Below are 21,235 nucleotides of genomic sequence, written 5' to 3' on the forward strand. Positions count from 1 at the left end.
TGTTGACAGGTCATTCAACATCTTTCCGCCGCCTGGCAGCCGCGGTTCCGCTGAAGATGCGTGACCGGAGCTATGTTGCACCTCGGAATATCCATAGCTAAGATTGGCCCCCTTTTCTCTCCGGACTCTCCCGTAAAAACGCTCCGAACAAAGAATTCTAATTTCGTGGATCATCAACTCTTTGCACTCCTACGTCGAGCGTGATTCGACATCAATTTTTATCTCAGGAGCTTTTTCAAGTCCAAACCAAAGAGATATCGTACACTTGAAAGTTACAAAATGCAACAACAGATTGAATCAGAAGAATCTTTCGTACGAATCGTATCCTTTCCTTTTCACAATCGATCACGGCTCCTCTTGATCTATTTCGCCAAACGCCGACTGTAAAGAAACAATAATAGAATATCATTACTTAAATTCCTCGTGCGGAGTAAAAATAATTCAAAGTTGCAGAATATTTTGAACGTTCGCCAATAGACATTCGCCAGTGCACTTGATTGACAACAAAAGTACACAAATCTGATCAATTACTGCACAACCAAGGACGAATTATGCGCTAGAGATTAAAATGTAATTTGTGATTTTACCAAAGTCTGTTATAGAGTCCGCCCGAATAATGTCATCGAGGGTCGAAGAAATCGGAGATCGTTTTCGGTTACAACTAAAAATATGACATACCGTGTAGAAGTATCGGAAAACGGAAGACAGTGCAATCTCTTCTCCCTTTTCGTTCTATTGCGTACTGCAAAAATAGAAGAGAGGGAGAGAGAGGATTTCGTTGGACTAACAACGGTACACACCGCCAGCTGCGGCCACATGGCATTCTTTCTGTGATCTTGCTCTAAGAGCTCGTTAATACGATCCTCTCGGATGTTGCCAACGCACAGTTAATATTAGTTTCGAGTATGTTTTCTTAACGTATGAGCGTTCTTTCGGGTGGCCGGTTCTTAAGTGCCGTGCCCCTAAACGTTATGTTCTACCCTTGTTTTGGGTAAAAAATCTATATACTCGAATGGAAAGGAAACGCCACGGTTTACATTACCGCCTAAAAAATAAGTAACTCGGTCGTTGGAAGAGAATCCACCGGATCAGAACATTACAAACTACTCTATAACGTTTCTAAAACTAAAACAAAGTATAGCTTTAACCCTTTGCACTCCTATGTCGAGTAGGAGCTCCTTGTCAAGTCCAAACCAAACAGATATCATACACTTGAAAATTACAAAATACAACACCAGTGTAAATAAAACACTTATTTTAACAGATAAATTTCAAAATAAAACTCTTAAAAGCATTGGGAGCCTCTGGTAACAAAATTGGAATATAATTCGGAGTGCAAAGGGTTAATAAAATCCCTAACGTAACGGTGGAAGAAGCAAGCGTTGGGGAAGAAATCGAGCGTCAATTGATAAGTTAACTCCGGGCCATAAAATAAATGAAACAGCTGTAAAGATCATCTCCTGAGATAGAACATGGGAAATAACGTACAATTTGTACGACAAATTGACGCATCTTGTACGGATATTTAACGGACATAAGCGAGCGTGTCTTCGTTGCCCGCGTGGAATCGAGCCCGATAAATCTTTCCGTTTCGCGTAAAACGATTCTCTGTGCGTACACGTGTCGGCTGTGGGATATACCCGCGGAAGATCGATACGATCCCGTCACGGGGGTGGCTGGTAATCAAAGGAGTCGCTCGTTTAACGAAGATCTTCGCCTTTTTCCTCGAGGTGATACAAACCACTACGTTAACAAGAACACAGAAACGCGGGCTGGCCTCGATTGGCTGCGAGTCTGCGAGGGTGGCGGGGTTTCGAGCCAATCCCGACGTGTTCTTCCTCTAAAAATACATTTTGAATCGGTAGGAGGAGATGAGGAGACACCTCCCTCGCTGGAGGAAAAAGATTACTCCGAGCATATAACTCATTCAACAATGCATACTGACCGGTTCGTCGGGTAGTCTCGCGGGCAACTCCTAAGGAGGCAATTTCAAGGGTGCGAGGCACATTTAGCGACTGAGTGGTTGATCGTAGTTCTTCTTGGACAATTGTATTCGCTACGATGTTAATGAAATCGGTGAAGTGACTATTGGAACGTGCACAAAGACGAAATGCTATGCCACGATATGCTGCACACAATCTGTCCCCACGATAATTCTTACAATTTACTGAAATTACGTTACGTGGAATAAAGGATCGTGAACATTCATGAAAATTATTGTTTATCGAACGAAACGAGATGAAGACCGAGAATGGCAGTTCGAGTCAAACTGGTGCCAGCATGGAGCAACGTTTGAGGAGTCCAAAGTGCGCGAGATGCAGGAACCACGGTGTAATTTCCGGTCTGAAGGGTCACAAGCGATCGTGCGCGTGGAAGGACTGCCGTTGTCCTTGCTGTTTGCTGGTGGTCGAGAGACAACGAGTGATGGCAGCGCAGGTTGCGCTCAGGAGGCAGCAACAGGCTCAGGGGAATTACTTCGGCGAGAGCGTCTCGACGGTCTGTCATGCGCCGATGGACCCCTCTGGTCCATCGTACCTGCTCAAGGCCGACCAGGGTCCTCTCTGCCGAAGAACGAAGAACTTTCAACGTCATCAGTTGCACTTCACGCAGACCAGCATCAGCGTAACGCAAGGCTTTTACGGGCTGAAGACGATCCACGGTTTACCTACAACATGTTAGTGATTAATAATAAGTTAAAGTTAGCCGTTAAAAAAAATCTAATCTACGAAAAAGATCTCAAAGTACTGCAACTGCCTCTCGTTAGAAGAAGAAGTTATCTTCCCATTACCAAGCAAATAACCAGAAGAGCATGTTTGCAAACAGAATCGGAATAGCTTAGAATACTTTTCTCTAAACATTTACAGATGAATCAGAACTCTTTAACTATCTAGAATAAAGAAAAATATTTCCGAATATAATATCAAAGTCCTTTTACTTCGACTTTACGTTCTGTTTGTTAACCAAGGACATGTAATTTAGTACACGAAACACTCTTTCGTGGAGGTTTGCAGGAAATCGTAAAAAGTAACACCCGTGTGGCGTCAGCTGTCGTTGGTGTACACAAAATTGGTTTGTTACTGTAGGGATTATATTTAACGTTCTGTTGCAAGGAAATGAAGATATTCCATCTCTATCTCTATCTCTTTTCCTATATGTAATCTATTCACGTTTCATCCCCTAAAAATCTGTAAATATATTATTGGCGCGATTTAATTGTATTTTAAATAAAAACAATTTAATCTATACATTTATGGTTTTTTTCTTTTTTTTTATTTCAGTTACCGCAGATGCTCCGTTATTAAATGGATTATCGCATAATCAAGAATATCGACAAGAATCCGAGAGTCCGAAAAAACTGCAGCCTTTTCCGACCACGTATTCCGCAATTCCGTGGTTCGAACATGTAACGGAGCCCCGTAAGGTGAAGAAGAATTTTAACAATTTCACTTCCGCCGTGACGAATCTCAATAATATTTCTGCAGACAAGAATGGTCCTTGCCTGGAAAAGAAGTCTACGATTTCATTTAGCGTGGAGTCCATCATCGGAACAAAATGATGCGGAACGACTGATTTTACTTAGCACAAGAACGCATTTCATTATTGTAAATATGACTCACCATTTCGGTCTGTCTAGCACTTATTAACTTATGGAATAAAAACGTTAAATAGACGATACATGAGAATTAATTTTTTAAGAATTTATATAAATTGCACTAGTCGAATTATCTTTTTATAAAATGCAACCAACATAGTTCTAGAATGTCCTTGTGTGTTTGTACATCGGTAATTGCGCAACACTATCGAATTAGAAAACTACTAATCTGTTGCATATATTTAAAATACATTATTTTACGTTAACATCGCAATAAACTTATGTTTATTATTATATAATCGTGAATAATTGTATAAAACTTAAGTATTATGTCGTTTCAGTTTTTCATCGCAGTTATTTTAAACGTGACAAGGATATTTAAATAACAAATATTATATGTTACATCGTGTCCTATGATCTATGTAATAAATTAACAAAATAAATATGAACACGTACCAAGGAACGTACTTTCTGAATTCATATGAATTCACGCTATCTTAACCAATGATCTTATATAATAATATAGTATCTAATAATTTAATAACTATGTTTCGCGTTAAAAATTTCAACTACAGACACGTTGAGCGTGTAAAAGGTCACGATACTATTTATCGTTTATCACTTTCAAGTGTTTCGTTGCAACGTTTCATGTATGCATCCATTTCAGAAAAATCAGATAAAGTGGTCTGAATTATTTCACATAAAATATTTGGCCATTTATTTTCAAGTAACTGCAATTTTTGTATTGCATCTACAGTGAGATTAATTAAGTTCAACAGATGTACTTTCCCTCTGTGTCTCCAAATAAGATCTTCCTGTTATTGAAAAAGGAATTCAGCAAGAGAAAAGATAGAAGTTGAATTGACTTCTGATTACCAAAATTTTTTATTTGCATTTTATCACCTGTGTTATACTTCCTTTTCTCCATTGCAATGCCTCTTTGGCAACCACACTTCTGAGAGCTGGATCGCTGTTAAGTAAGAACTGTTTGGCAGTAATTTGTTCTTCACTTTGCCTTTGCACTTTTTCTAAATGTAGTCTTTGTAACAAAGGTTGTAACAAAGACTCTGGTAGCGAGTACATTACTATGTCGACAAGACCAGCATATTCTTTATTTGCTAGGTCGATTTCTTCACTTGTAATCTGTATATAGAATGTATCTTTTATAATTTTCCGTTTTCTTTTCTTTTTTTTTTTTTCATAAAATAATATTAATAAATATTTACTTCTTTTCCATTGATAATTTTGAGTCCCCAATGAGCTAAACGAAATATAGCATACACTTTCCAGTCTTTTGAGATAATTGGATTTCCTGTCTCTATGTGAATGCTTGTTAATCCTTGTACTTCGGCTAAAGCATTAAGCTGCCCAAGGTAACTGATGTTAGTTTCTTTAAACACAAAATGTTCTACGTTCGAGAATCTATTTTTTATTTTACATAAAACTTTGGCCACATCATTGAACTGTACATAATTGAATTTAACTACATTAACATCTTCAGCTTTTGAAGAATCCCATGGTCGATCGATAAAACGTAATGCACCTTGGCCGTAAACGTTTAAACATCGACCGACTATTTCTATTAAATAATCTCCACCTATAAACAATTACCAATAAAAAATGTTACGCTTATACATTCACGAATGAATTCTGTTATTGCTAGTATCTACCAGAGTTATTTGTACAAAAGTTTATGGGTAAATTATTGCTACATACCTTGTTCTCTTTCCTTTGGTGGATTTTGCAAAGGAGGAGGACTCTGTGGTGTTAAAGCTCTGTATTTAGCTCTAGCAGTTGCTGCTCTATTACTTTTATAACTCACAATTTTCTTTACCTGAGCACTCTTTACCCTATTTTTATCTTTCTCAAAACTTTTGCACTTTAATAAGACATTTTTAGTGACAGGAGATGTACTGGAATCGCTCAATACTGATTTACAACTATCCATACTGCTAGTTTTAGAAGAACAATATCCAGAGGAACCGACGCTCGACTTGGATTGACAATCGCTTAAACTTTGCTGATCGTGAATTTTTATTTTCTGACCGATTTTTGTTAAATCTTTGTCATCGTTTATTAATACTTCAGAAGATTTGAAAACTCTACAATTTTTACTATCTTCTGCTTCATTAATTGTGGTTTCTAATGTTGGCGCAGAACCACTCAGACAATTGAATATTTCATTAGTTACAAACTCATTGACATTACAAGGAGAAATATGTTTGTTAGAGTTTAACAGATGAGATTTCAAGCAACTTTTCAGATTTTCGTGACTTTCTGAACTTTCTGAATCGCTGCTCGATGCACTACCAACGTTACTGCTAGTTTTTGCTTTTATCAAGCCTTTACTACCTTTACCTACTTTTTCATCGAATTTACTATTAATTAAATTATCTACAATAGATCCCAAAATTGGTGGAAGTTTAAATTCCAATGGACACGTTTTAGTTGTGTCTTTTAGTCGAAATAAATTATCACTGGAATTACTTCTTTTCTTTATGTTTATTTTTGTTGCTTCAATGTTTTCATTTATGGAAGTCAAACTTCCAAAACCTTTTGACTTTACTTTCTCTAAGTTTTTAGGTTTGAACGCGTTCGATCTTTGAACTTGCAGTGGATTAACATTACTCTTTCGAACATTGTTTCCATTGTTATCTGCAGAGGATTTAGAATGACATCTGAGAAGCTCCCAATTTATTTTAGCATTTGATATAACTTCTTCCCGTCTGGCATTCATACAAACTTGCGCGCTGAGGTTTAAAAAAATGGAATTACTTTGTTCCTTAGATGTCCTCCAGGCCGTAGCAGTTCTTCGAATTTGTTCTGTGATTTGCATAGTGGATAAAAACTGCAAATTTGGTAAATATGACACAAGGAAGGAAACATAGTCCCCATTCAGAGTTATAGGGTTTCCATCAATTGTTATTTCTCTAAGGTGCAATGCTTTTGCAAGACTTCCTACATCTTCAATTCTGGAATGTTGACAAAAAAAATTTCACCATGGTGCATCTTTATTATTTAAATGAATGAAATACTCACTTTTGAATGTCATTATTGCTTAAATATAATTTCTGTAGTTGTGGTGTTTCACTAAAACCTAATAATTTTTTGATTTTATTACGCCTGAGGTTTAACTCTTTTAACGATGTTAATCCTTGGAAGTCATGATAGCCTATCGCTTTAATATTATTACCAGCCAAATTAAGTACTTTTAAAGATGCAAGATTATCTAAATCTGATACTTGTAAAATCTGATTTCCGTGGAGATCTAGCACCTCTAATTTAGAAAGCTGTTTTAGGCCTTCAATCTTTTTTATTCTATTTTTTCCAATTAATAATACTCTTAAATTTCCTAACAATTCAAAATTACAAATTTTTTCAATTTGATTATCATACAAATCAAGAAACACTAATTTCGTCAACTGAGGGAAGTTACAATTTTCAATCTTTGTAAGAAGATTATGTTGGAGGGACAATAAACGTAATCGTGGTTCTTCGACTATATTTGGAAATATAGTAAGACCCCGTCTATCAAGACATATTCTATCAGGATTCTTTTCTTTCTCTGCAATTGTTCTTGTTGCAACAATAGTTTTTCCTTCGCTTGTCCATTGCAGTGTAATTGTATTAGAGTTCTCAGCTTTTGCATGTTCTACGTTAAATGGAGAATCTGCTGGGCTACATATAAAATTTATAAAACAGCATTATAATTTAATAGTCATACATACAAAATAAATAATGTTACGATAATTTCTGGCATAGTTATCGGTATATATTGATTTTAACTAGTTATCAATACCTATATGAATTATAACAGCGTTTAGATAGTTTTGGTGGTACAGGTGCTCCTGGTAAAATTGGTAAAGCAGGTGCAATTGTTAGAAAATGATTCTTCTCCTGAATATTTACATGAGCTTTCGTTGACTTTCCTTTAATGTCTTTTATGTCAAAGGCAACTGTTTTTATCTATAATAATTTTTAACATGCAAGAAATATGTGAGTATCATATTATTCGTTTCATCTATTATTTTTTTCATTAAATACCAATTACGATTTTGCACGATATTCGATAAAAATGTCGAACCTACCCGCGTCGCTCTTTCGCTGCTTATTGGCATTACATAACCGAAACATAAAAGTACAATTAATATATAGAGCCACAGATTTATCAATTTAATTACAGTCATTTAAAGAATACTGATATTTCATGATACACCTCGAACTTCAACTTTTCGATTAAATCGTGATTAAATTAAGCCGAATATGGAATATATTTTATTGTTTGTCATTGCGCATTTGATACTGCTACCGTTGTCAACGTTTGAAAGTTCCGCGTTGTATAATAGCTACAGTACTAAATAAACATTATACGCGCGATAACAATTTTGTGTAATATTCAGCGTAATTTTTTCAATTATACAATTTCTAAATTAAGATCGTTAAGTATCAAGATTTAAAATGATCGGGGGGATTCACTTAAAACGTGTATTTACGTGAAAATTTTTCATTCGATATGACGACGAACTTCCTTAGCTTTTAACAGAGTGGTGGGGAAAGCCGACATATCCTACCGCACCAGCCACATGTTACGCCAGGTCAGCACTTCATGCAACTTCGGTGAACAGGAGCCTTTCCTTCTTGCTCTTGAACAGCTGAAGTCCGTCCTCGCGTCAATGGCATACAATTTCGAATCTCGACTGCCCCGACATTTTCACGTTTCAAGTTATATGGGCACAAATATACATATAACCAAAGCCCATATTGAATGAAAAATTGACACGTAAATACACGTTTCAAGACCCCCTGATCATGTTTGACATGAAACAATACTTTGGAAATAAATCGTTTGAATATAGTTTATCAAGTAAGACTGTCGAAATTATTTTCAAACGATTTATTTTCTAATTGTTCTATTATTTCAAATAATAATTTTTTGATTTTATAGCAAAGAATGTTTATTTAATATCAATTCAATAAATTCAATTTGTATTTGTATATTTTTCGCCTATATAGGTAAATATACCATGTTCAGTTTTATTGCATAAGTTGTTCCCACAAATGAGATTTTCTTGGTCTTTAAAAAGACCGGTTCTGTCCCTTGGCCGCTGCTCGTGAAACATCTTCTTGGCCGCCAACTTCCGATTTTGATCGAATGTAAATCTTCAATTAAATTCTTCATCTCGATACGGTCCGTGTTGCTTGGGGATTGAATACGAAGAATATTCGAAAAGTTGTTCCTTAACGTCGTAAAGTGACAAATTGGTCAGAAAAATTGTCAATTTTCAAACGATCATAACTTTTACAATAGTAAAACTTATATCATTGAAATTTTTTCTAGAAGTTGAGCTCATGAATACCTAGAAAAAAGTATTAGACAACATTTCATTTTGATTTCGATTAAAACTGAAATTTATATTGTTTTAAATTCGCAGCCATTAGCTCGGTGTTACCCATAATGAAGAAGTTCTTCTTGAAAGGTAACACCGATTACCAGGTCTCACCACGAGGAGGTTGCTGCGATTGGAGACCCAAAGTGAGATCGATGGAACAAAGTTCGATCGACCTTCCTTTTTACACACTTAGAAACTAGATTACGCAAAAAAAAAGATGCCAAGTAATTACTTTTCTAAAACAAAGGAGGAAGGTAAATTGTGGGAGACGCGACACGACGAAACGCGACACAATACTGCACAGTGCAGTAGGAACATGAGGTGCGACACGTACCGAATAGCGGGTCAAAAGGGGCAGCTCGTTACCTCTTAGCAAGTCCAATTGAAGGGGAGGAGAATCGACGCACCAGACACGGGTTCCCCATTTCTCCAACGCGTCCTGCTGGGAGCCCGTAGGACCCAACCCGGGACGTCTGACACAGGAGAGGGATCCTGAGTCGGGGCTACCGCAGACAGGAACAGGTCCCCTCTACGGCCGATGACTCTTTCCCTAGAATTGTCTCACCAGAGGACGGCAACCGACCCTTCGAACCATCTAAACGGCCGATCACTTGCTTTCTACATTAAAGCAGCGGTGACCGGAGAAACGAGACTGGAAAAGAAGCTATTAATTCATTCATTACTTGGCAATCTACGCAGTAAATAAAATAATATACAATGTAAATTGAAAATTAACGTCGTAGGTGGAATTGAGAATTAATGTGAATTAATGTGAATTAATGAAATATAGGAAACATCGGAAAAACAAGGAAAAGAAGGAAAGAGAAAAATTCGACGTTAATTTTTACATTCGCGCTGCGCCTTAAAATTAATCGCTTACGTGTAAATCCCGATGAATCCGACGTCATCTATTGATCTCCTCCTCCTCCTAGAAATTGATCTGGTAAAAAACTGAAATAAAAATTAGTAGTTATGTGTACATGTAGACAAATAATAAAACCTAAATAACAAATTAGTTTGAAATAAGGAATTGGAACAATCCAACGAAGTAAATTAACGAAACGAATCATTCGAAAAAAAAGAAACCAACGATGTGTACTTTGAATTATAGATTAATTTTGAAAATTAAAAAACCAACGAAGCGCAAGACGAATAACAAAATAAATCGTAAAAGAACAAACCAACGATGAAAGCGAGACGAAGATAGAATAGAATAAATTGAAAAATATCAACCCAACGATGTAATGAATATAGATAAAACTAGATGAACGAAGAACCCAAATATGAAAATACCTAAATACATAAAAATGCAGAAAAACACAATATTTTCATTAGTTATATTAATATTAATTGTATCTATACCAAAACCAAAGGGTGATCCTTCCTTCCTGGTCAGCATCGCAGAAGATATCTGAAACAGAAAACAAAAACGCGTGACAGTACCCCCGGCGGTTCCAGGAGTACTGAAAATAGTTGCCCAGCTGTGTCCACTTTTATGCAGTCAAGCCAAAGAATCAACGAGCCAATCAGCAGCCAGTCCGCTGGGGGTGACCATCGTCCGTGCTCCTTGAAACGTTATAAGAGCCCCCTGAGGCCCTCGCGCGGGAGTTATCTCCAACCACCAAGCAAGACAGACCGCATCGAGATGAAGAATTTAATTGAAGATTTACATTCGATCAAAATCGAAGATGGCGGCCAAGGGACAAAACCGGTCTTTTTAAAGACCAAGAAAATCTCATTTGTGGGAACAACTTATGCAATGAACTGAACAACTTTTATATTTAACAACTCAGAGACACTTTACATCTCTGTTTTGTAACAACTTTTATATTTAACAACTCAGAGACACTTTACATCTCTGTTTTGTAACAACTTTTATATTTAACAATTCAGAGACACTTTACATCTCTGTTTTGTAAAAACTTTTATATTTAACAACTCAGAGACTCTTTACATCTCTGTTTTGTAACAACTTTTATATTTAACAATTCAGAGACACTTTACATCTCTGTTTTGTAACAACTTTTATATTTAACAATTCACAGACACTTTACATCTCTGTTTTGTAACAACTTTTATATTTAACAACTCAGAGACACTTTACATCTCTGTTTTGTAACAACTTTTATATTTAACAACTCAGAGACACTTTACATCTCTGTTTTGTAAAAACTTTTATATTTAACAACTCAGAGACTCTTTACATCTCTGTTTTGTAACAACTTTTATATTTAACAACTCAGAGACACTTTACATCTCTGTTATGGAACAAGTTATGCAATAAAACTGAACATGGTATATTTGCCTATATGTATAGGAAGGAAATTCGTCGTTAGTATTGTCGCCCGTCAATGCACTTAATTATGCAAGATCAGTATACTATCTAATTTTATTTTTTATTATACCGGTTTGTAATATCGTAAAGATCAATGCAAAAACATTATGCACGGCTCTTGTATTTCTTTGATTTATCCAAGTAGTCAAAGTATAATATTTAACAAACTTCTGATTCAAATAAAACAACGAAAGACACAAAATTTGTGTAAGTACCTGTTACATGCAACCTATGTATAAATGCATAATAACTAATATTGATATACGCATAACGAACTTAGTTTGTGATATGAAACATTAAGAAAAGTGTAAATTAATAAATAGGTTTCAAAATGGGTATTCCAGGTTTAACAATTTTCATAAACAATCGTTCAGATCGTTATTTGGAATATTTCGAGCCACGTGATACGTATTTAGTTATTTAGCTGTCAAATATATAATTCGTACAAGTGCAATTGTGTGTTTGGCGGTGATTACGATAAATACGCTCAACGAGTATCGGATTTTTTCTGACGTTTTGTTAAAGTGCAATGTAGTACCATTAGTTTTGATCGATGGCGGTTGCAAGGATAAGAAACTGCAAACAGTTATATCTAGAGCTAAAGAAAAGATTCGTACAGCATCATCTTTTTCTCCGATCTGTCAACAGAAAATGAAATTTTTTCCTTTACATATTTAGGAAGTTTTCAAAGATGTTACGAGAAAGAAGAATATTCGTCATGTGCAATGCTTATTCGAAGCTGATAATGCTATAGCTACTGTAGCAAGGATATTGAATTGTCCTGTATCGAGTTATGATTCAGATTTTTATGTGTTTGGGACATTGTACATACCATTTGATACATTGGACAATTACCATTAGCTGCAATATTACTAGGCAATGATTATGTAAAACGTGGTACATTTAGAAACTTCTTTCATTATTTAAAGTTACAACGAATAACAAGAAAAAGGTAAAGTAATCGACAGTATTGTATAGAAGCAACTTTACAATGGTTGAGCGGATTTTACATCTTGGACAAAGCAGTCATTGGAATACTATGTAGATCACGTACCTAGAACCGTAAGACAAAAAATGGCTATACAAATGCATCTACAGAAATACTTGCTTACTTCCATTGGGGTTTTCACAGGAATATGCAGCTTGTGCCACAACACATTCCATAAATAGAATTTTTAAATTTGATGCAGATGTTAATAGTCTAATGTACATGGAAGAAACTGATAAAAATGGAGACTGAATCATCCGAAGAGGAAGAAGAAGAGGAAGAAAACGAAGTTGAAATATTAGACATGCTTAAAGGGGTCAGAATCTGCTACCACTAATGCACTAGCTAATGTACCTAATTTGTTTGTAGATGAATTTCTTATGGGCAATTATCCTGCATATTTTATGGACTTGTTGGTTCGACGTTTATATATTTGTCCTGTACAAATAGAGGATTATTCCTATCCATTGAGCAATGTAATAAGTTTAAAAACTATTAGAGTTATATATGCATTTCTGCAATCAGGAATGAATAGAAGGAGAAGTTTTATGAAATACATGATGAGAGACTGTAATAAAAAGCTTAAATGTTACGAACCAGAAGGCACTGACACTAAATTTTCTTCCCCATTACTGTCCTTATCTAATCTTAGAGAAGTACCATTAACGAGTCCAGGATTAAAAAATAATGTACAAATATGCGTCATTGATTTTTCATTACCATTTGAATTTAAATTCAAGTTATCTAGACACAAATATATAAGCAAAGCTCATAATGAATGAAAAATTGACAAGTAAATACACGTTTCAAGACCCCCTGATCATGTTTGACATAAAACAATACTTTGAAATAAATCGTTTGAATATAGTTTATCAAGTAAGACTTTCGAAATTATTTTCAAACGATTTATTTTCTAATTGTTCTACTATTTCAAATAATAATTTTTTGATCTTATAGCAAAGAACGTTTACGTAATATCAATTCAATAAATTCAATTTGTATTTGTATATTTTTCGCCTATATAGGCAAAAATATACCATGTTCAGTTTTATTACATAAGTTGTTCCAAAACAGAGATGTAAAAAGTCTCTGAGTTGTTAAATAGAAAAGTTGTTCCAAAACAGAGATGTATAAAGTCTCCGAGTTGTTAAATATAAAAGTTGTTCAGTTTAGCGGTTCCCACAAATGAGATTTTCTTGGTCTTTAAAAAGACCGATTTGTCCTTTGGCCGCTGCTCGTGAACCATCTTCTTTGGCCATCTTCGATTTTGATTGAATGGAAATCTTCAATTAAATTCTTCATCTCGATACGGTCCGTCTTGCTTGGTGGTTGGGAGATAACTCGCCGATGAACGCCTCAGGCCCCTCTTATATACTAGGAGCTCGGACCCTGACGAGTGACCGAGCGACATCTGTGCAATTTCGATACACGAATTTTTCACAAATTGTCCCTCAACATAAAATTAAAGAATCATTATTCGATAATGAAATATTTATAGGTATATATAAAGCATTTCTACATATTCTCCATCGAAACACGCGTTGTTTGCAACTTGAAACATTAAGATCCTTCAATCCGTTCAGAAGTTATAAATGTTTTAAACATACGCATGAAATTTCAAGCGAACATTTCTGCATCTTTAAAATATTATAACTTTTGAACGGATTGAAGGATATGATGAGAATATGTAGAAATTGAATATTGAACAACTCAGAGACTGAACATCTCTGTTATGGAACAACTTTTATATTTAACAATTCACAGACACTTTACATCTCTGTTTTGTAACCACTTTTATATTTAACAATTCACAGACACTTTACATCTCTGTTTTGTAACAACTTTTATATTTAACAACTCAGAGACACTTTACATCTCTGTTATGGAACAAGTTATGCAATAAACCTGAACATGGTATATTTGCCTATATGTATAGGAAGGAAATTCGTCGTTAGTATTGTCGCCCGTCAATGCACTTAATTATGCAAGATCAGTATACTATCTAATTTTATTTAATCAAAACTAATGGTACTACATTGCACTTTATCAAATCGTCAAAAAAATCCAATACTCGTTGAGCGTATTTATCATAATCACCGCCAAAAACACACTTGCACTTGTACGAAATATATGTTTGACAGCTAAATAACTAAATACATATCACGTAGCTCGAAATATTCCAAATAACGATCTGAACGATTGTTTATGAAAGTTGTTACACCTGAAATACCCATTTTGAAACCCATTTATTAATTTACACTTTTCTTAATGTTTCATATCACAAACTAAGTTCGTTATGCGTATATCAATATTAGTTATTATGCATTTATACATAGGTTGCATGTAACAGGTAGTCAAATTGTGTGTTATTCGTTATTTTATTTGAATCAAAAGTTTGTTAAATATTATACTTTGACTACTTGGATAAATCAAAGAAATACAAGAGCCGTGCATAATGTTTTTGCATTGATCTTTACGATATTACAAACCGGTATAATAAAAAATAAAATTAGATAGTATACTGATCTTGCATAATTAAGTGCATTGACGGGTGACAATACTAACGACGAATTTCCTTTCTACAAATATATAACCAAAGCCCATATTGAATGAATAATTGACACGTAAATACACGTTTCAAGACCCCCAGATCATGTTTGACATAAAACAATACTTTGGAAATAAATCGTTTGAATATAGTTTATCAAGTAAGACTTTCGAAATTATTTTCAAACGATTTATTTTCTAATTGTTCTATTATTTCAAATAATAACTTTTTGATTTTATAGCAAAGAATTATTATTTAATATCAATTCAATAAATTCAATTTGTATTCGTATATTTTTCGCCTATATAGGCAAAAATATACCATGTTCAGTTTTATTACATAAGTTGTTCCAAAACAGAGATGTAAAAAGTCTCTGAGTTGTTAAATATAAAAGTTGTTCCAAAACAGAGATGTAAAAAGTCTCTGAGTTGTTAAATAGAAAAGTTGTTCCAAAACAGAGATGTAAAAAGTCTCTGAGTTGTTAAATAGAAAAGTTGTTCAGTTTAGTGGTTCCCACAAATGAGATTTTCTTGGTCTTTAAAAAGACCGGTTTGTCCTTTGGCCGCTGCTCGTGAACCATCATCTTTGGCAATCTTCGATTTTGATTGATTGGAAATCTTCAATTAAATTCTTCATCTCGACACGGTCCGTCTTGCTTGGTGGTTGGGAGATAACTCGCCGATGAACGCCTCAGGCCCCTCTTATATACTAGGAGCTCGGACCCTGACGAGTGACCGAGCGACATCTGTGCAATTTTGATACATGAATTGTTAACGAATTGTCCCCCAACATAAAATTAAAGAATCATTATTTCGATAATGAAATACTTATAGGTGTATATAAAGCATTTCTACATATTCTCCGTCGAAACACGCGTTGTTTGCAACTTGAAACATTAAGATCCTTCAATCCGTTCAAAAGTTATAAATGTTTTAAACATACGCATGAAATTTCAAGCGAACATTTCTGCATCTTTAAAATATTATAACTTTTGAACGGATTGAAGGATATGATGAGAATATGTAGAAATTGAATATTGAACAACTCAGAGACTGAACATCTCTGTTATGGAACAACTTTTATATTTAACAATTCACAGACACTTTACATCTCTGTTTTGTAACCACTTTTATATTTAACAACTCAGAGACACTTTACATCTCTGTTTTGTAACCACTTTTATATTTAACAATTCACAGACACTTTACATCTCTGTTATGGCACAAGTTATGCAATAAAACTGAACATGGTATACATATTTGCCTATATGTATAGGAAGGAAATTCGTCGTTAGTATTGTCACCCGTCAATGCACTTAATTATGCAAGATCAGTATACTATCTAATTTTATTTTTTATTATACCGGTTTGTAATATCGTAAAGATCAATGCAAAAACATTATGCACGGCTCTTGTATTTCTTTGATTTATCCAAGTAGTCAAAGTATAATATTTAACAAACTTTTGATTCAAATAAAATAACGAATAACACACAATTTGACTACCTGTTACATGCAACCTATGTATAAATGCATAATAACTAATATTGATATACGCATAACGAACTTAGTTTGTGATATGAAACATTAAGAAAAGTGTAAATTAATAAATGGGTTTCAAAATGGGTATTTCAGGTGTAACAACTTTCATAAACAATCGTTCAGATCGTTATTTGGAATATTTCGAGCTACGTGATATGTATTTAGTTATTTAGCTGTCAAACATATATTTCGTACAAATGCAAGTGTGTTTTTGGCGGTGATTATGATAAATACGCTCAACGAGTATTGGATTTTTTTGACGATTTGATAAAGTGCAATGTAGTACCATTAGTTTTGATTAAATAAAATTAGATAGTATACTGATCTTGCATAATTAAGTGCATTGACGGGCGACAATACTAACGACGAATTTCCTTCCTATACATATAGGCAAATATACCATGTTCAGGTTTATTGCATAACTTGTTCCATAACAGAGATGTAAAGTGTCTCTGAGTTGTTAAATATAAAAGTGGTTACAAAACAGAGATGTAAAGTGTCTCTGAGTTGTTAAATATAAAAGTTGTTACAAAACAGAGATGTAAAGTGTCTGTGAATTGTTAAATATAAAAGTGGTTACAAAACAGAGATGTAAAGTGTCTGTGAATTGTTAAATATAAAAGTTGTTCCATAACAGAGATGTTCAGTCTCTGAGTTGTTCAATATTCAATTTCTACATATTCTCATCATATCCTTCAATCCGTTCAAAAGTTATAATATTTTAAAGATGCAGAAATGTTCGCTTGAAATTTCATGCGTATGTTTAAAACATTTATAACTTCTGAACGGATTGAAGGATCTTAATGTTTCAAGTTGCAAACAACGCGTGTTTCGATGGAGAATATGTAGAAATGCTTTATATATACCTATAAATATTTCATTATCGAAATAATGATTCTTTAATTTTATGTTGAGGGACAATTTGTGAAAAATTCGTGTATCGAAATTGCACAGATGTCGCTCGGTCACTCGTCAGGGTCCGAGCTCCTAGTATATAAGAGGGGCCTGAGGCGTTCATCGGCGAGTTATCTCCCAACCACCAAGCAAGACGGACCGTATCGAGATGAAGAATTTAATTGAAGATTTCCATTCAATCAAAATCGAAGATGGCCAAAGAAGATGGTTCACGAGCAGCGGCCAAAGGACAAATCGGTCTTTTTAAAGACCAAGAAAATCTCATTTGTGGGAACCGCTAAACTGAACAACTTTTATATTTAACAACTCGGAGACTTTATACATCTCTGTTTTGGAACAACTTTTCTATTTAACAACTCAGAGACTTTTTACATCTCTGTTTTGGAACAACTTATGTAATAAAACTGAACATGGTATATTTTTGCCTATATAGGCGAAAAATATACAAATACAAATTGAATTTATTGAATTGATATTACGTAAACGTTCTTTGCTATAAGATCAAAAAATTATTATTTGAAATAGTAGAACAATTAGAAAATAAATCGTTTGAAAATAATTTCGAAAGTCTTACTTGATAAACTATATTCAAACGATTTAATTTCAAAGTATTGTTTTATGTCAAACATGATCAGGGGGTCTTGAAACGTGTATTTACTTGTCAATTTTTCATTCATTATGAGCTTTGCTTATATATTTGTGTCTAGATAACTTGAATTTAAATTCAAATGGTAATGAAAAATCAATGACGCATATTTGTACATTATTTTTTAATCCTGGACTCGTTAATGGTACTTCTCTAAGATTAGATAAGGACAGTAATGGGGAAGAAAATTTAGTGTCAGTGCCTTCTGGTTCGTAACATTTAAGCTTTTTATTACAGTCTCTCATCATGTATTTCATAAAACTTCTCCTTCTATTCATTCCTGATTGCAGAAATGCATATATAACTCTAATAGTTTTTAAACTTATTACATTGCTCAATGGATAGGAATAATCCTCTATTTGTACAGGACAAATATATAAACGTCGAACCAACAAGTCCATAAAATATGCAGGATAATTGCCCATAAGAAATTCATCTACAAACAAATTAGGTACATTAGCTAGTGCATTAGTGGTAGCAGATTCTGACCCCTTTAAGCATGTCTAATATTTCAACTTCGTTTTCTTCCTCTTCTTCTTCCTCTTCGGATGATTCAGTCTCCATTTTTATCAGTTTCTTCCATGTACATTAGACTATTAACATCTGCATCAAATTTAAAAATTCTATTTATGGAATGTGTTGTGGCACAAGCTGCATATTCCTGTGAAAACCCCAATGGAAGTAAGCAAGTATTTCTGTAGATGCATTTGTATAGCCATTTTTTGTCTTACGGTTCTAGGTTACGTGATCTACATAGTATTCCAATGACTGCTTTGTCCAAGATGTAAAATCCGCTCAACCATTGTAAAGTTGCTTCTATACAATACTGTCGATTACTTTACCTTTTTCTTGTTATTCGTTGTAACTTTAAATAATGAAAGAAGTTTCTAAATGTACCACGTTTTACATAATCATTGCCTAGTAATATTGCAGCTAATGGTAATTGTCCAATGTATCAAATGGTATGTACAATGTCCCAAACACATAAAAATCTGAATCATAACTCGATACAGGACAATTCAATATCCTTGCTACAGTAGCTATAGCATTATCAGCTTCGAATAAGCATTGCACATGACGAATATTCTTCTTTCTCGTAACATCTTTGAAAACTTCCTAAATATGTAAAGGAAAAAATTTCATTTTCTGTTGACAGATCGGAGAAAAAGATGATGCTGTACGAATCTTTTCTTTAGCTCTAGATATAACTGTTTGCAGTTTCTTATCCTTGCAACCGCCATCGATCAAAACTAATGGTACTACATTGCACTTTAACAAAACGTCAGAAAAATCCGATACTCGTTGAGCGTATTTATCGTAATCACCGCCAAACACACAATTGCACTTGTACGAATTATATATTTGACAGCTAAATAACTAAATACGTATCACGTGGCTCGAAATATTCCAAATAACGATCTGAACGATTGTTTATGAAAATTGTTAAACCTGGAATACCCATTTTGAAACCTATTTATTAATTTACACTTTTCTTAATGTTTCATATCACAAACTAAGTTCGTTATGCGTATATCAATATTAGTTATTATGCATTTATACATAGGTTGCATGTAACAGGTACTTACACAAATTTTGTGTCTTTCGTTGTTTTATTTGAATCAGAAGTTTGTTAAATATTATACTTTGACTACTTGGATAAATCAAAGAAATACAAGAGCCGTGCATAATGTTTTTGCATTGATCTTTACGATATTACAAACCGGTATAATAAAAAATAAAATTAGATAGTATACTGATCTTGCATAATTAAGTGCATTGACGGGCGACAATACTAACGACGAATTTCCTTCCTATACATATAGGCAAATATACCATGTTCAGTTTTATTGCATAACTTGTTCCATAACAGAGATGTAAAGTGTCTCTGAGTTGTTAAATATAAAAGTTGTTACAAAACAGAGATGTAAAGTGTCTCTGAGTTGTTAAATATAAAAGTTGTTACAAAACAGAGATGTAAAGTGTCTCTGAGTTGTTAAATATAAAAGTTGTTACAAAACAGAGATGTAAAGTGTCTGTGAATTGTTAAATATAAAAGTTGTTACAAAACAGAGATGTAAAGTGTCTCTGAATTGTTAAATATAAAAGTTGTTACAAAACAGAGATGTAAAGAGTCTCTGAGTTGTTAAATATAAAAGTTTTTACAAAACAGAGATGTAAAGTGTCTCTGAATTGTTAAATATAAAAGTTGTTACAAAACAGAGATGTAAAGTGTCTCTGAGTTGTTAAATATAAAAGTTGTTACAAAACAGAGATGTAAAGTGTCTCTGAGTTGTTAAATATAAAAGTTGTTCAGTTCATTGCATAAGTTGTTCCCACAAATGAGATTTTCTTGGTCTTTAAAAAGACCGGTTTTGTCCCTTGGCCGCCATCTTCGATTTTGATCGAATGTAAATCTTCAATTAAATTCTTCATCTCGATGCGGTCTGTCTTGCTTGGTGGTTGGAGATAACTCCCGCGCGAGGGCCTCAGGGGGCTCTTATAACGTTTCAAGGAGCACGGACGATGGTCACCCCCAGCGGACTGGCTGCTGATTGGCTCGTTGATTCTTTGGCTTGACTGCATAAAAGTGGACACAGCTGGGCAACTATTTTCAGTACTCCTGGAACCGCCGGGGGTACTGTCACGCGTTTTTGTTTTCTGTTTCAGATATCTTCTGCGATGCTGACCAGGAAGGAAGGATCACCCTTTGGTTTTGGTATAGATACAATTAATATTAATATAACTAATGAAAATATTGTGTTTTTCTGCATTTTTATGTATTTAGGTATTTTCATATTTGGGTTCTTCGTTCATCTAGTTTTATCTATATTCATTACATCGTTGGGTTGATATTTTTCAATTTATTCTATTCTATCTTCGTCTCGCTTTCATCGTTGGTTTGTTCTTTTACGATTTATTTTGTTATTCGTCTTGCGCTTCGTTGGTTTTTTAATTTTCAAAATTAATCTATAATTCAAAGTACACATCGTTGGTTTCTTTTTTTTCGAATGATTCGTTTCGTTAATTTACTTCGTTGGATTGTTCCAATTCCTTATTTCAAACTAATTTGTTATTTAGGTTTTATTATTTGTCTACATGTACACATAACTACTAATTTTTATTTCAGTTTTTTACCAGATCAATTTCTAGGAGGAGGAGGAGATCAATAGATGACGTCGGATTCATCGGGATTTACACGTAAGCGATTAATTTTAAGGCGCAGCGCGAATGTAAAAATTAACGTCGAATTTTTCTCTTTCCTTCTTTTCCTTGTTTTTCCG

General features: G+C 34.2%; 2 protein-coding genes across 2 annotated transcripts; one reads left to right on the forward strand and one right to left on the reverse strand.

The window, feature by feature from the left end:
• The first annotated feature begins 1,949 nt into the window (after positions 1–1,949).
• Positions 1,950–3,778, forward strand: LOC122399020 (doublesex- and mab-3-related transcription factor 1A-like). Its single transcript, XM_043399326.1, has 2 exons — positions 1,950–2,674; positions 3,279–3,778. Exons 1-2 carry the CDS (start codon positions 2,239–2,241, stop codon positions 3,554–3,556), a joined length of 714 nt encoding a protein of 237 aa, XP_043255261.1. The 5' UTR covers positions 1,950–2,238; the 3' UTR covers positions 3,557–3,778.
• Positions 3,779–4,200: 422 nt separating this feature from the next.
• On the reverse strand, positions 4,201–7,730 carry LOC122398907 (leucine-rich repeat-containing protein 49). The gene is made up of 7 exons (XM_043399172.1): positions 7,681–7,730; positions 7,392–7,558; positions 6,632–7,270; positions 5,309–6,564; positions 4,819–5,189; positions 4,496–4,735; positions 4,201–4,407 (listed from the first exon to the last, which is right to left on the reverse strand). Exons 1-7 carry the CDS (start codon positions 7,708–7,710, stop codon positions 4,201–4,203), a joined length of 2,910 nt encoding a protein of 969 aa, XP_043255107.1. The 5' UTR covers positions 7,711–7,730.
• Positions 7,731–21,235: the final 13,505 nt, after the last annotated feature.

The sequence above is a fragment of the Colletes gigas genome, unplaced genomic scaffold, assembly GCF_013123115.1.
Source record: "Colletes gigas isolate AHSC1104 unplaced genomic scaffold, ASM1312311v1 Colletes_gigas_Sc00012, whole genome shotgun sequence".
NCBI classification, from domain to species: domain Eukaryota; kingdom Metazoa; phylum Arthropoda; class Insecta; order Hymenoptera; family Colletidae; genus Colletes; species Colletes gigas.